Genomic DNA, 13,941 nt, shown 5'->3' on the forward strand with positions numbered 1-13,941 from the left:
AGGGTTCAGCCCAATTTAGTAATTTGTTGACTTCCGCGGTCGGCACAACGTATCACCGCCAACCCAAAAAGCAACATCATCACTTCCAATCCTTTCTGGCACCACTCACCACAGCTCTCCATCCCCATGATCGTACAAGCAGCAGGCAGTCGCTGCCACGGTTGCCCCCACTATGCCGGATGAGCCGCGTCGCATCATCTTGGAGAAATCCAAGACCGTTAAACGCCGGTACCAGCGCAGCAACCAACGATTCCAGTTCACCGCATCCCAGATCGCGCGGCTAGATCGCGAGGAGGAGCGAGAAAAGAAAGCGAAGAAGCTACGCGAGAAGGAAAAGAAACGAATTGCCAACAAGAAACGGAAAGCTGAGCAGGAGGCGCAGGCCCGTGAGGAGCGGAAGCGTCGCGGCATCCCGGATCCCAATGCAGCGCGCGTCCCGTCAAGTCAGCCGCTGCTGTCAATGTTCCTAGGAGCTGGGAAGCGACAGTCACCTACTGTAGCGGAGCCTGCGCCTATAATTACGGAGGTTGAATCACATGATAACGATTTGGGGAGCGCGAGTGGAGATACGGAAGCTGAATCGGATGCCTTTGACGACTTGGATGAGGAATTGGAAAATGACCTATCTGAGCTTCAAGACATAGGAATTCTGGAAGAGGGCGAAGCCCATGATATTAGCACCGCGACCCGGGCTTCATTCGAGGATGAGGACGAGTTCTCGGACTGCTCGGTGTTTGACGATGAAGAGGTCATGAAAAAAGCCGAGACGGTTGCTACCACGCGAACGACTGACGAAGAAACGAAGAGCCCCTCTATACCCAAGGAATCACCCTATCTACGACCTCTCCCGGCTGTGCTCACGCTAGAATCATCTTTTGGGGAATCTTTCCAATACGACCCCGCCGATTTCCTTGAAGCCGAAGCAGCTATTCTCACACAAATAAATAGTCCTGGAACGAAAGACCATTCTCTACCCAAGGACACCACCCTTTTACACCCTCCTTTGTCTGATCGACCGTGCAGTAGACCCACATTGGCGTCTTCTTTTGGAGATTCCTTTCGAGATGAGACGGCGGATTGGATTGAAGAAGCATTTGCACACGGAAGCGGCGACCCTTTTGACGAATTCAATAAAAAACCCTCTCAATGATTATTTTGATATTGGTAAATCGCTTCAGCAGCAGTTTGTCGCTTGCAGCTTTGAAGTACACTATACTCTGTACATTGTCCAGGGAAGTCTTGGCATTATCGGGTCCGGTCCGACAGTCGGGTGATATCCGCCCAGTTCGGATATAACAGAAAGCTTTCGGTTCGGGAGTCTCAAATATTTTGGAGTAGCAGCTGACAGCTGAATTGTTCCGACGGAATGACTAGAAACGGTATGGAGGGTTCATAACACTGTGCGTATTTGTTTGTATATTACTATTGTAGCTAGAATCTTATCGGGAATGACGTTACACTTATCATTTGTATAGATCTCCAAGCCTGCCCGCTTCTTTATTCCTTCATTACTCCATTCCTTGATACTTTGTCGTCTCGAATTGATCCCATTATCACCCGACTCCCAACCCACAATGCCGTTCGTCCAAGCAAACAGCCACCGTCTCAATTATGCCGACTCCCACCCCGCCGGTCCTCCGACCCCAACCGGCCTAACCTTCATCTTCATCCACGGCCTGGGCTCCTCACAAAACTACTACTACCCAGTAATCCCGCATCTTACAAAACTTCACCGCTGCATCACAATCGACACATACGGCGCCGCCCGCTCCCCATACACCAATGACACCGTTACGATCCCCAGCATCGCAGAGGATGTCATCGGCGTGCTGGACTCGCTGCACGTCCCCAAGGCCGTCGTAGTCGGCCATTCAATGGGCGGGCTCGTAGTAACAGAGCTGGGCGCGCGGTATCCCGACCGAGTACAGGGCGTTGTAGCGATTGGACCGACGCACCCGTCAGATACATTAGTGACGGTCATGAATAAGAGATCGGAGACTGTTCTTGAGTGTAAGTTTTACCTTATTCGAGTCTATCTGACTCTGTGGCTTTATTTTATTCATGTCTTTTTCGGGTTTCTATAAGCATGCGCTAAACGTCTGCAGCCGGAATCGAGCCAATGGCAAATACCATTCCCTTTGGAGCTGTCGGCTCGCGCAGTACTCCGCTCCAAAAGGCTTTCATCCGGGAGTTGATTCTGGGTCAGGATCCTAAGGGATATGCTGCGCTGTGTCGCGCTATTGCTACTGCGAAGCCGGCGGACTATGCTGCTGTCAAGGCGCCTTTCTTGCTTATTGCGGGCGAGGAGGATAAGTCTGCTTCTATGGAGGGTTGCCAGCATATCTTTGAGCATGTCTCGAGTAAGCAGAAGTCTCTCGAGGTATTGAAGGGGGTTGGACATTGGCATTGTATTGAGGCTGCTGATGAGGTGGGTGAGTTAATTGCTAAGTTCGCGAATGTTGTGAATGCTTGAGAGAGCTTCCACGTAGAGAGATAGAGAAACAATGAATATGTCATTAAAACAATAAACGGTTATTTTGGTTATGTTCAATATGTGCAGTGCCGCTATCGTTAAATAATACATCAGAAATCACAAATTTGCTACTTTAATGCCGCTGCTCGCTCTTGCGCCATTGGTGCTAGCCCCAAACTTCACTAACTTAACATCGTACTTGAGCTCAATAGCAGCTTGAGGATCATTTTCGCGTGGCACGAAGTCCACAACGAGCGAGTCCTTGACAGCAAACACAGAGTCATTGTCGAGGTACTTATCCTTGCGGTCGAAGATTTGTGTTGTCAAGGGACGGTAGTTATCATAGGTAGCCTTGACGAGATATTAGCTTCTATCTCAATAGCCCGATATCGATAAAGCCCCAAAACTTACAATAATGTGAATATGAGCAGGGCGGAAAGGGTGCCGATCCATCAGCTCAAGAAGCTTGCCAGCAGGACCATCATTAGGGACTGGATACGGCGTCGGACGCAGACAGTAAAACGAGTACTTTCCATCCTCATCCGTCTTGAACTTGCCGCGCAGATTGAACTCAACCTGCTCGGGGTCCTGCTGCTCATACAGCCCGTTTGTAGAAGCCTGCCACACCTCGACCGTCGCGCCGACAAGAGGCTGCTTAGTCTGGAAGTCCACAACGCGACCGTGCATGAAGGTCATCTCAGCATCTGCCGGTTTCGTCTTGACGATATCCTCTCCGTTCTCGCGGTATGGTGTATCAGCGCGGAAGAACGGGCCGAGGATGGCTGTGGCCGTGGGCGCATCCTGTGCTTCTTCAGCGAGAGTGAAGGTGATTTCATCGACGAGACTGTTGTAAAACGATCATATATTAGCTAGTGACTTTTGACTTCCCCGCGAACAAGACTCCAACTTACGATTCCAGTCCTAGTACATCACACACCAGCTGTCCCTCGTTCCGCTTGTCGTCGCTCATGCGTCCTGCCCAATTGAGCATCTGCACGCCGGCCATCCACTCGTCGACGGTTAGCTCCTCCTCGCGTGCAAAGTCGTGCATGTGTCTGATTAGGCCGGCCATGAGCTTCCGCAGGCGTGGGGTAGTCTTGGGACCCATCGCGTTGATGACATTGTCCGTGAAGGCTGGATCGAAGCGGTGCGTGGTCATTGTTGCGCGTAAGTCAGTTTATTGCGATGCGAGATGTACGAGTGACTCGACAATATAGAATGGAGGAGAGAGAACTTCAATAAGAGAAGAGTATGCGATTATTGAAAATCTTCGAGACTGTTATATACCACACACGGTGATCCGACGGGACATTAAGTCCGTGATCCAATTAGATCTGACCGAAAACATGACGGTTATTCGAGGATGACCCCGCAAATCTATGCCAATGGCATGATTGGGGTTGGTGGCATCGGATGTACAGAAGGTTCACAAGTCGGCTGGGGAATTCGGAAGAGGTTGCGCTTCCGATTTCCCCGCAGTCGGGTAGAGCCTGGGGAACTTGGTGAATTATTGAGGGGTTGGGATTTTCGATATTTAATACTATAACTAAATGAAATTAGATGAATTTTAAGTCTCTGGGACTCTCAATATAAGTCTCGTATACAAGACAGACAGAGCTTTCTATAGTAGATGAGCTGTAGTGTTTTATACCCCAAGGGCAAGCTTTAAACAGCTTCCGAAGTCTCGCCTTCAATACGATGTAAAAGTTACCTTTTATATTACTTTTTCCTTCGCGATTGCATATGTAGTACTATAGTAAGAGGCATGTTTGGTATACTCCAGGGCCCTTCAGCTCAGTAGGACCGTATCACCTCAGCCCTATAATCAGCTCTCTAGTGTTGGAGACTCCGGGGTTACCTAGGGCTAAGTCCAAAGTGGGGGTAACTTAAGATAGCATAGATTCCATAATGAACTTGTAGATCACCGGAAGGAAAATCATTTGTATTCTCCTGGTCGTCTGGTCGGACCGAACAACAAAAAGCCCGGCTGGATATGATAATCTCTACTAAGTGCCATATCACCACCACTCATCGCCGGGCCTTGGGGTTCCCTTTCTTCGTGAGAGTCTCCGGAAGTTCCTGCAGAACCTCCCCGTTCTCCCAGAGCTTACCCAGCCCAGCCTTGCGCTCCACAACCACTTTGAAAAAGTCCAGCGCGACAAACTTCTGCACCTCGCCTTTTTCAGTTTGCTCACTCTTCTCGACAGGTATGCCCTCACTAAGAATGACCCCGTTCTCACTGCGCCAGAACGGTACCCCAGCTTGCAGCGCTTTGCGCACATCGATATAAATCAAAACCTGTGCATCGCGCCGCATACCCGAGATGACGCGTGAGTCGTCGGGCTTCGATTTACCCTGCGCGGCATCATCAGTGTGGACAGCAAGCACCGATTCTAATGATGGGCCAGTAGCGAAGTGAATGTGATTCCGTCCCATGCAGCGTAGTCCTCCGGATTGTAGAATCGCAGGCCAGGTCGCGTGGAACGTGCCGTGGACGACGGTATCGGGTAGTTTCGATTCATCGGACAAAGAAAGTGGCTCAAGGAAAGAGGCAGCATCTACGGTCTTGATGCTGTGGCCTTGAGTCGCGCGAATCAAAAAGTTCGACGGGTCGGTATCTTTCACGGATAATGCTTGATCGGTGGCTGTTTGTTGGGCCTCGCTCGTGGCGGGTGCAGAGTCCAGGACGGATGTCGCGGGCTGGTCTTCGCCCACGATGGTAGCGGCATCGTGCTCTGCATTGGGGGATGTTACTGGTGTTGTTGTTGCTTGGGTTGTGGATTTGGTGGGCTGTGCGGAGGGAATGTGGAGGAGGGCGAAGCGCTTTTTATCGGAGGAGTCGACGGCGTGGAGAATCTCGGGGAAGGTGACTTTTAGCGATTTGAGTTTCCTCCAATTTAACTGGAGATAGACATAGTCAGTATATCGCAGGTTATTAGAACGATCTTGGAACAAAGCTGCATACCACGTCTGGCACGCTCGCATAACCCTGTGCGTTCATCTTCAGCCCTTCCTTCTCCGCTGCATGTCGCAGAAGCAAGCTTAATGCTTTGGAGACTTGAACATCGCGACTTTGGCCTTGACCATGGCCCCTTCCGCGCTTATCTTTGTTGTTTTTTGGGTGATCCATCTTTATTGAAGAAATTTGAGGGGAGTTGAGGGGAGTTGACTGGGAATAACATTTTGGTGGGGCAACTCCAAATATTATAAGATGCGGCTCTACAAAGAACCATACCTTACTTTCCTTACCTTACATAGTATAACATAGTATAACATATGGTTATACATAAGTACATGTATGTGTGTACCATACGGGAAAATAGTCGTGGTATGATTTCAATTTCAAAGTCGGTCTCTTATAGATCTTATATTTTTTTGTCCTAGGCTCTTTTAGGCTGTCATGATCTTTCCTAATTAAGCCCAGGCTCTAAAGTTTGAAGCCTCGAAGAATTCATTTCCTTACATATTATACGTAGAGAAGTTTCTTGCACAAAGTATTCTTTTTCACTGACTTTGCATACATCTAAAAAGAAATCTAAAAAGACCAGCTAAAAAGACATCACAAGGCCGCATAAGCGGCCGATTATTCTTGGTTTGTATAAATCGACTTAATTGGGTATAGAATATCGCAGAAAGACAGGTCATCTAGTCCATGGCACGAAAGGGGCAATGCAGATCAACAAGACCATCCATCATCGATCACAGATGCAGTTACACTCTGCCACGGGACAAATCTTATGCCGCTTGAACCAGTCACTCGCATGATTTGCATGGAATCCATGGTTGCAATGGATACAAAACACCACAAACCGCCGCATCACCTCAGTCTCAGTAGGCTTGCGAGAACCCGCCTCGGCGTCAGCAGCAATACTAGCGCGTGACATTGGGTCTGGCGAACCCAGCCACAACGTGCAGACACCGCAGCGCGGCATATGTCGACCACACCGCGGACACACAGTCCCAGACATGACAGTGGGTGCCAGTGGGTTCCCGGCGGTGGGATGAACATTTTCGGCACTCTTGCTAGATGGGGAGACATGGGAGGAAGCGTCGTGCTGGGTGAGCGGACTCGTGCAGTAGTTACAGGTGAGGCTGACTTGCTGCGGCGGTGGCGGCATGAGTTTGCGACCGTCCGCAGTTACAGCGAAGCGACGAGAGCCGACGTCGAATCGGGCTCGCTCGAGTTGGAGTTTCCAGGAGTTCATTTGTCGCCGGTAGGTCTCACGCCAGGCCTCGAACTGAACAACGTGTTTTTGATTGCTGACAAGCCGCGGCACGGTATGGCTCATTGCTAGCACGGGAGTTTGGACATCGTTGAATTTCCCAATATACGATTGGAATAAACCCATGGCCAAATGGCCCAAGCCCGTGAGCACCACTCCTTCAATATCGCCTTGACTAATTGCTTGGCTTGTGGCTTCCTTCAGATACTCGGTTAGTTCGTCATCTGGAAGCCAGCGTAGCGCGACCTCTACGCGATACTTCAGAGGTAGTGTGGTTTCCTTGATAACTGCATTCCAGTCGCCTTTGCTCACAAGGGCTAGGATCGCCCGAGCGTACGGATCTGTGAGCTCCTTCGCGATTTCCGCACATGTCTCCTCCCAGTCTGTGTCATTGTCCCCCTTGGAGGCACCGGCGATCGCCATGGCCAGCAATTTATGAGCTTGGGTGGGGTTGTTGCTTCGAAGCCCAAGGTAGGCCAGCTTAGGCTCATCTTGGAAGACAGCCAGTGCAGCAGCTTTGGTATGCTGGTCTTCGCCTGATAAAGTTTTCACAGTCTCCTCCAGCTCACTGTAAGATTGCGTTGCACCACAGAGACGAAGGCAGAGTCGGCGATGATCGGGGAAATCCGTGTCGCAGCCTGTTGTCTCGGGGAGGTTCAATTGAATTGCCAACGTTTCCACTGCATCCGCAACCGCTTTAGCATCAGCCTTCTTAGCGTTGATACAACGTTTTTCGAAACCATTGCCTGTTCTCAAGTCAGCTTTGAAAAATAATTAAAACCAAAGTGAAGAAACAAACATATGTCATTATTCCAAATATTGCTCACACCTAGATAATTCAGGTCCAAGCCATTGACAACCATTGACGTCCCAGAAGACTCGGTTCGCGCACCTGTAAATTGTATTAGATATGTGGCTGTGACCCCTAAGGAAGAATGAAGAACTTACGTTCAATCCAGTTCCAGAAATCTTGTAGAGCTTGATCATCAGATGCTACCTTTCTATTTTGAGCCTCATCGAACAAATAACCCTCTTTGCACCGGGACTGGTTGATTGTGCATAGAGTGAGCGCTTCTTTCGCAGTGAGGGGGACACCCATCACCCCGAGAGCCATTGCGCGTTCTCGGTTCTCATGACTTGGGACAGGCTCGGAATCAAGACCTTTTGACACGAACAGTTCACCATTTGAGTTTGTCCCATGTTCTTGCGAGGTCGAGCAGACGCGTGATCTAATGGTCCCGATCAGGTCCGAGATGGGCGAAATGTGCTCAGACAGTGGGTGAATCGATCGCACATCTGACTCATTCGATGAGATGCCACAGGCCAATACACTCCGTGAAGATAGATCAATTGGTGCGCACGGCGGTCGCGCGGTGATAATTTGGGGCCGTCCATTACCGTCGAGTGCGATGGCACTTGGTTGAGGAGACAAGCTAAGACTCAGGGAATCGAATGAAACAACCCGGTCTTTTTCTTTGCAGCCACGAGTCGGATTATCAAATGGTACGCATACGTCCCGCACGTGCTTAGTGTATACCGATTCCGGGTAATTTCTGGAAGATCCCTGACCAAGAGTCTCGTCTATCGAAGAGCGATACTCCTCCGGCAAGTAGTCTTTGGCAATATCGTAATTCTTGAAATGACCGCTGCTAGACAGCGCAGAGAGACTGCCTCGGTTCGTCCTTGAAAAGCGCAAGCTCCAGATGGAGGACTTCGGGTGGAAAACATTTTTAAGTTCCAAAGCAGGCGTCGCGTAACCTGATTCTTGGGCGCTAGCAGAAGAGCCCATTGAGGGAGATGTCAGTCGAGATCCAACGCGACGGTCCCACACGCAGATGGTGCTTTCGTTTGATGGAATGCAAGATGCGATATAGTTCTCATCCAGCCAATCAATGGCCAGATTGTGGACACATCGAGTGGGAAATTGTAATGATGGGTTGCCAAGTCCCTCTGTTACAAAATTAGCTATGATTTCATAGATATAGCCAAGAAAGACAAACCTCTTAGATCATAGATCCGAACAAACTGGCCTTTGACGCCAGTTACAATCGTATCAGGCTGGTCTCGGAAAAACTTGATACTGGTAATAGGCTCTGAGCTGGCGAGCTTCCGCAAGGGCTCGGTAAATCCCCTACTTCCACCAGCAGGACTAAGTCGTTGGTTGACATCCCAAATGTTCAGGCAAAAGTCGTTCCGAACGCGATCTAGGCCCGATGCCACAAGACCGTGTGTACTAAACGCAACTGCATTGCAGTACCTTTGGTTGCGAACTGGGAATGAAAGAGACTCCTTGGCATCCCCATCGAGGCGTAGGATGGTGGCCTCGCCAGAGGACTGGCCCACAGCGATCAGGTTCTCATTTGAACTAGACCAGTCGAATGCGCGGAATCCAGGCACATTGGTCAGGGTAGAGAGCACTTCATGGCGCAGATACTTGCCATCAAAACCAGTCACCCTACACAGACGAAATGATTTCCCCGTGACGTCGACTGACAGGAAGCGTTGTTCAGTGGCCGACGAGGTCGGGGACCAGCGAATGGCAGACTCCATGCTGGCCCTTTTACTAAATTTGGTTCAGTAATTTACTCAGTATCATGAGTAGATCTAAACTGTCAGATAGACAAATTGAAGCGGACAATTGGAGTAAATCAAATCAATGCGACGAGAGAGGGCCGCGGCGATGGTGATCCACGAAGACGCTCATTGGTTGGGCGCCAATCTGGGGGGACGGGCCGATAAATCCGCCGATATCTTTTTTTCTTATCGTTTTTGCTGTAGCTTCGACCTCTTTTTTTTCTTTCCTTTTCTTTTAGACCAACAAACATGTCTACAGACACTCGAAGCCACCGCGATCGGGAAGCTCCCTCAAAGAGGAAGACCCGTGATGGGTCAGAGGATGTTCCCCCGGCCCGCAAAAAGGTGCACCGCAAGGCAGACAAAGCAGACGACCAAGTCCAATTCGAAGACTACAGCCGCAAAGGCGATGCATCGAAGCCCAAAGTGACCCGGAAATACAAGGACAAATTTGCTCCCAAACCCGAAAAGGAATACCCATCAATCAATGATCTCAAAAAGCGAATTCGCGATGTGAAGCGACTACTCAACAAAATGGACCTGTCTGCCGATGCTCGCATCTTGCAGGAACGCGCGCTTGCTGGATATGAGCAAGATCTTGCGGACGAAACTACACGCAGAGAACGGTCATCATTGATCAAGAAATATCACTTTGTCCGATTCCTTGGTATGTGGCCGATAAGTCTGAATTGTCATAAGTTCTCGCTAACACACTTTTTTTTTCCTGAATAGACCGCAAAACTGCTATCAAGGAACTCAACCGACTTACTCGCCGCGAGAAGGAGGAAGATCTGGATTCGAAACAAAAGGCTCGTCTCGCGGCAAAAATCCACACATGCCAAGTGAACATCAACTACGCGATCTACTATCCTCTCACCGAAAAATACATTTCAATCTACCCCAATGGAAAACCCGATGCAACGGACCCAGGATCAGAATTGCAAAAGCAGGAAACCAAATCCGACGATGCCAAGCCCCCGTTGTGGTCTGTTATTGAGAAGTGCATGGAAGAAAAGACCCTGGATCTTCTTCGTGAAGGAAAGTTGCACATCAACGCCAATGGAGAGAAGATCCAAACTTCGTCGTCTAGCACAACTACAGTTACAGATGCCCACAAGGAGAAGAGCAAGACTAAAGAGACCAAGGCTCCTACCCAAAAGGAGAAGCATGCTTCCAAAGATGACAAGAAGAGCAGCAAAAAGGAGAAACCTGCACGCAGCGAGCGGGCCTCCAAGAAACACGAGGCACCACAACCAGCCAATACAGAGGACCAAGATGATAGCGATGGTGGTTTCTTTGAGTAAACAATTCACAAGTTTGATGCAGGATTGGTTTATGTCTTATTTGTCTTGATATCCACACTAGCATTTTATACATTATATTGCAAACCAATGAATCCATATCTGTCCAAAATGCTGTACTGTGTTCTCCATCTGATGCCTCAATGCCTGTGTTGTATATCCCTAGGTGGTGGACTGATGGGCTCATCTAGATTGTTAAGCGGAAATCAATCATTTTTGTTATATAAAAAACACCATCAAAGGTTATACATAAGTTTATGATTTTTACAGCCCTCGTATATTGTACATATTATGAAATCCATTCTGTCATACTTCATTATCCTTATAGAAATTATAATACCGATAAAAGTATATATTAAGGAGTGATACCTAAATAAATACATAGAAAGATATCTGAAAATAATACTCAAGAAGCCCTTTGAGTTATATCTTACATATAATGTCCCTAATATCATCTTTAGTCAAAGAGGTAAATTGTATTATTAAAGGCCTAAGTCGTTAATGATAGATGCCGCATACGCAGCCAACTACTCTTGACTATTATATGCATCAGTGGCTGTTCAATCATGTTGTAATGGCTCCATGGAAGTCACTATAATATCCTCGGCAACCCCCCAGTGAGCATGGTAGGTAAATAATTAGGTATAACTTGCATACATCGCTCATCTTCACTTCACTGCGTACCAATCTACCTCATTGGCTCTACTTTTCAGACCTTGACATTATTTCATACACACTTCTGCCAATCTACACCATCCAAACATCCATAGCATTGATCTAGCTTCAGGATCAACCTCACTGACCGTCTTCTCTACAAATGAATCTACATTCCAGATCTTCACATTGCTACTTCTGCCATTCTCCACTATCTGAACACCCGCCGGACTGGTCTCCCATCAGAGTCAATGCTTCAAAGTAGTATAGGGCTAACCATATCAGTCTTTCACATTTATCATCTGATCTGATTCCACGAGCTGCGAGCATCAGATAAACTCGTACAACTTCTTTGCTACCTATATTAGACTTCACTCCTATCTCTACCTACCATCGCAGTTGCAGCTCTCTGCGCATCCAGATTTTCTGCATTGTTTCATAACTTCTCTATCATCTACCATCTACTTTGCGTTGTACCTCAACTTTCATACTTTTCACCATTTCATTGTGACCTCACTGCTCACTACAGGTAAGATATCTTGTTGAATGATCCCTTTCATCGTTTGATCTCTATTCTTATGTTGTGTTCATGTTCACCTGACAATCTATCTTCCCACAAACGGCGGCTTGACACTCATTGACTCCTTTATCTATAACATAGCCTCCTTCATACCTCGAACTTCAGAAACAATTCAGACTTTCACGATTCAACTATCTTCTCACCGTAAGCCACACATTCACTCATCTAAGCTCTCGTCGATCAATTGAAACTGTTAACCTTCCCTCCTATCACTTTGATCAACCAGATATACATCTAATCATATGAGCTTTTGACTAACCGAACACATATCGTCCAGTCAAAAATCTTTCAAACAAAGCCAAGAAAGATGCCTCCAAGCCCAGCCAAAGAAGCCCGAATGGCTTGCAGCCCTGCAGATGAAGCATCCTTCATCAAGCAGCAGAAAACTCTGCGAGATCAGTGCTCAAGTATCCTCGCATGCCATCTCAAATTGGGTCCTGATGTTGTGTGGACACCCGAAGACAGCTTCGGAAGGTACCCTACCACAAAGCAAGAAGAAGCTCAGCTCAAACTGGTCCTGGATGTCGAATACAACGAAAAAACCAGTGAATGGGAATTCCCTCCAGCCAACAACCGACTTTCAGACGAGCTAGTTTATCTAGCGGTGAAGTTCATGACCGCCCGCGATCGGGCCCGACAATATTCCTATGATTTTGATGCCATGGGCCACATTAAGCCTGAACGCGTATCTTCAGGACCTGCTCCCATCATCTGGGCCCATGGACTCCCTTTCTTCCCGGTATACAAGGGGTATTATATCCTTTGTGGACGCGCACACGCTGATTGTATCGGCTGGTTGCTCCATGAAAAGAACAAAGAGATCATGCAAGCCAACCCGATCTTGTCTGTTGGAGCTGTCATAGCGCCTGATTCTGCCGTGATGATTCCCCACACTATCACTCGCCAGATGACGCAGCATCAGCCTCGTGGTTCTGAGAATGAATCGAAGTACAGGTGCAAGGCCTGGAATCGTGATGTTGTGGCTGCGGAGCATCATCTCTGCGCAGTTCTTCCGAACCTGGGTACCGACGAGATTGAAGTCTGCAGACTGTGGAGAGCCTTGGGTTATAACGTTTGTTGTGGACCTGTGAAGCGTGGTGTGAAGCCAACTACCATCCCGAAGGAGTTCTTCACCAGCCAGGGTATTAAAGATGTCGACTACAAATATCTCGCCAGGCCATACGGCAACCATCTGTTGGATGAGGATGATGAGCTAGATGAGGAGACGGACTCAGATGACGACATGGAAGTTGAGGAACTCGCTGGAAAGAGTGGTGAAGTGGCTAGCAGTAGCAATCAGCCCACCACGACTCAGCCTGTACCCCAATTGGATGTAAATATGGAGATTGACAGCCCAGTTGAGGTGCCAGCGCAGGTCCCAGCGCAAGGTCCAGTGCAGGTCGCAGAGGAGATCCAAAAAGAGGCCATTGAGAAGGTCATGGAAGAGGTGAAGAAAGAGGCCAAGAAAGAGGTCTCAAAAGACCCCGAAATTACCCCCCCTGGCCTTGAGGAAAAACAACCCGCCACTTCCAGTAGCGTGGTGAACGCCGAGCTCGATGTGGACATGAATATCGACGATCCGATTGAAGAATCCACTGATAAGTCCAAAGAGCAGACTAGCACTACTACTATCCCCTTTGCAGAGACTGCGATCCAGGCTGCTACGACTGCTGAGCCTTCCGACGTGGAACTGATGACTGAGGATTCTGAAATCGGACAGGCAGTGACCAATACATCTGCTGGCAACATTCAGACCGTTGACCTGCTCGAGGTGGAGCAAATCGCACCCGGCCAACCCTGTACTGGGTAGTTGGATCACACAGCAGCTTGTGACTTACCTTCAAACCGAAAAGAGGAAAAAAAGGTGAAAATGGTGTCAGAAATGAGATCGACTGTACCTTTATGGGATACCAGAGGGGAGGTGATATATCCCAAGGGTTACTTATTTTTTATCTCGGTTATGGCATTGGGGGATTACGATACTATTCTTATGTCGTCCTTCCACGATGTGCTTTCTTTTTTCTTGCTTTTCTTTATTTCCAGTGACACGCGGTCAGTCACTGTGCTTTGTAATTGTTCTTACAATATTCTTAACACTAGTGTTTCTACCATTCTCAAAGGGGATTATCCTCATCT

General features: G+C 48.4%; 6 protein-coding genes across 6 annotated transcripts; 4 read left to right on the top strand and 2 right to left on the bottom strand.

Annotated features, from left to right (window-relative positions):
• Positions 1-172: 172 nt before the first annotated feature.
• On the top strand, positions 173-1,150 carry PEX2_055910 (uncharacterized protein; the record flags this gene model as incomplete). The annotated part of the gene is made up of 1 exon (XM_016742865.1): positions 173-1,150. One exon carries the CDS (start codon positions 173-175, stop codon positions 1,148-1,150), a length of 978 nt encoding a protein of 325 aa, XP_016593394.1.
• Positions 1,151-1,574: 424 nt separating this feature from the next.
• Positions 1,575-2,473, top strand: PEX2_055920 (alpha/beta fold hydrolase; the record flags this gene model as incomplete). Its single annotated transcript, XM_016742866.1, has 2 exons — positions 1,575-2,010; positions 2,106-2,473. 2 exons carry the CDS (start codon positions 1,575-1,577, stop codon positions 2,471-2,473), a joined length of 804 nt encoding a protein of 267 aa, XP_016593395.1.
• A 117-nt stretch (positions 2,474-2,590) lies between these two features.
• PEX2_055930 (intradiol ring-cleavage dioxygenase) lies at positions 2,591-3,632 on the bottom strand (the record flags this gene model as incomplete). The annotated part of the gene is made up of 3 exons (XM_016742867.1): positions 2,591-2,824; positions 2,885-3,317; positions 3,385-3,632. The coding sequence occupies 3 exons, from the start codon at positions 3,630-3,632 to the stop codon at positions 2,591-2,593; spliced, it is 915 nt and encodes a 304-aa protein (XP_016593396.1).
• Positions 3,633-4,501: 869 nt separating this feature from the next.
• PEX2_055940 (Phosphotransferase KptA/Tpt1) lies at positions 4,502-9,246 on the bottom strand (the record flags this gene model as incomplete). The annotated part of the gene is made up of 6 exons (XM_016742868.1): positions 4,502-5,374; positions 5,439-5,494; positions 6,189-7,442; positions 7,496-7,588; positions 7,645-8,646; positions 8,697-9,246. The coding sequence occupies 6 exons, from the start codon at positions 9,244-9,246 to the stop codon at positions 4,502-4,504; spliced, it is 3,828 nt and encodes a 1,275-aa protein (XP_016593397.1).
• A 273-nt stretch (positions 9,247-9,519) lies between these two features.
• On the top strand, positions 9,520-10,574 carry PEX2_055950 (Efg1 domain-containing protein; the record flags this gene model as incomplete). Its single annotated transcript, XM_016742869.1, has 2 exons — positions 9,520-9,937; positions 10,003-10,574. The coding sequence occupies 2 exons, from the start codon at positions 9,520-9,522 to the stop codon at positions 10,572-10,574; spliced, it is 990 nt and encodes a 329-aa protein (XP_016593398.1).
• A 1,538-nt stretch (positions 10,575-12,112) lies between these two features.
• Positions 12,113-13,615, top strand: PEX2_055960 (uncharacterized protein; the record flags this gene model as incomplete). The annotated part of the gene is made up of 1 exon (XM_016742870.1): positions 12,113-13,615. The coding sequence occupies one exon, from the start codon at positions 12,113-12,115 to the stop codon at positions 13,613-13,615; it is 1,503 nt and encodes a 500-aa protein (XP_016593399.1).
• Between the last annotated feature and the right edge of the window lie 326 nt (positions 13,616-13,941).

The sequence above is a fragment of the Penicillium expansum genome (genome assembly GCF_000769745.1).
Source record: "Penicillium expansum strain MD-8 chromosome Unknown contig187, whole genome shotgun sequence".
Classification (NCBI taxonomy): Eukaryota; Fungi; Ascomycota; class Eurotiomycetes; order Eurotiales; family Aspergillaceae; genus Penicillium; species Penicillium expansum.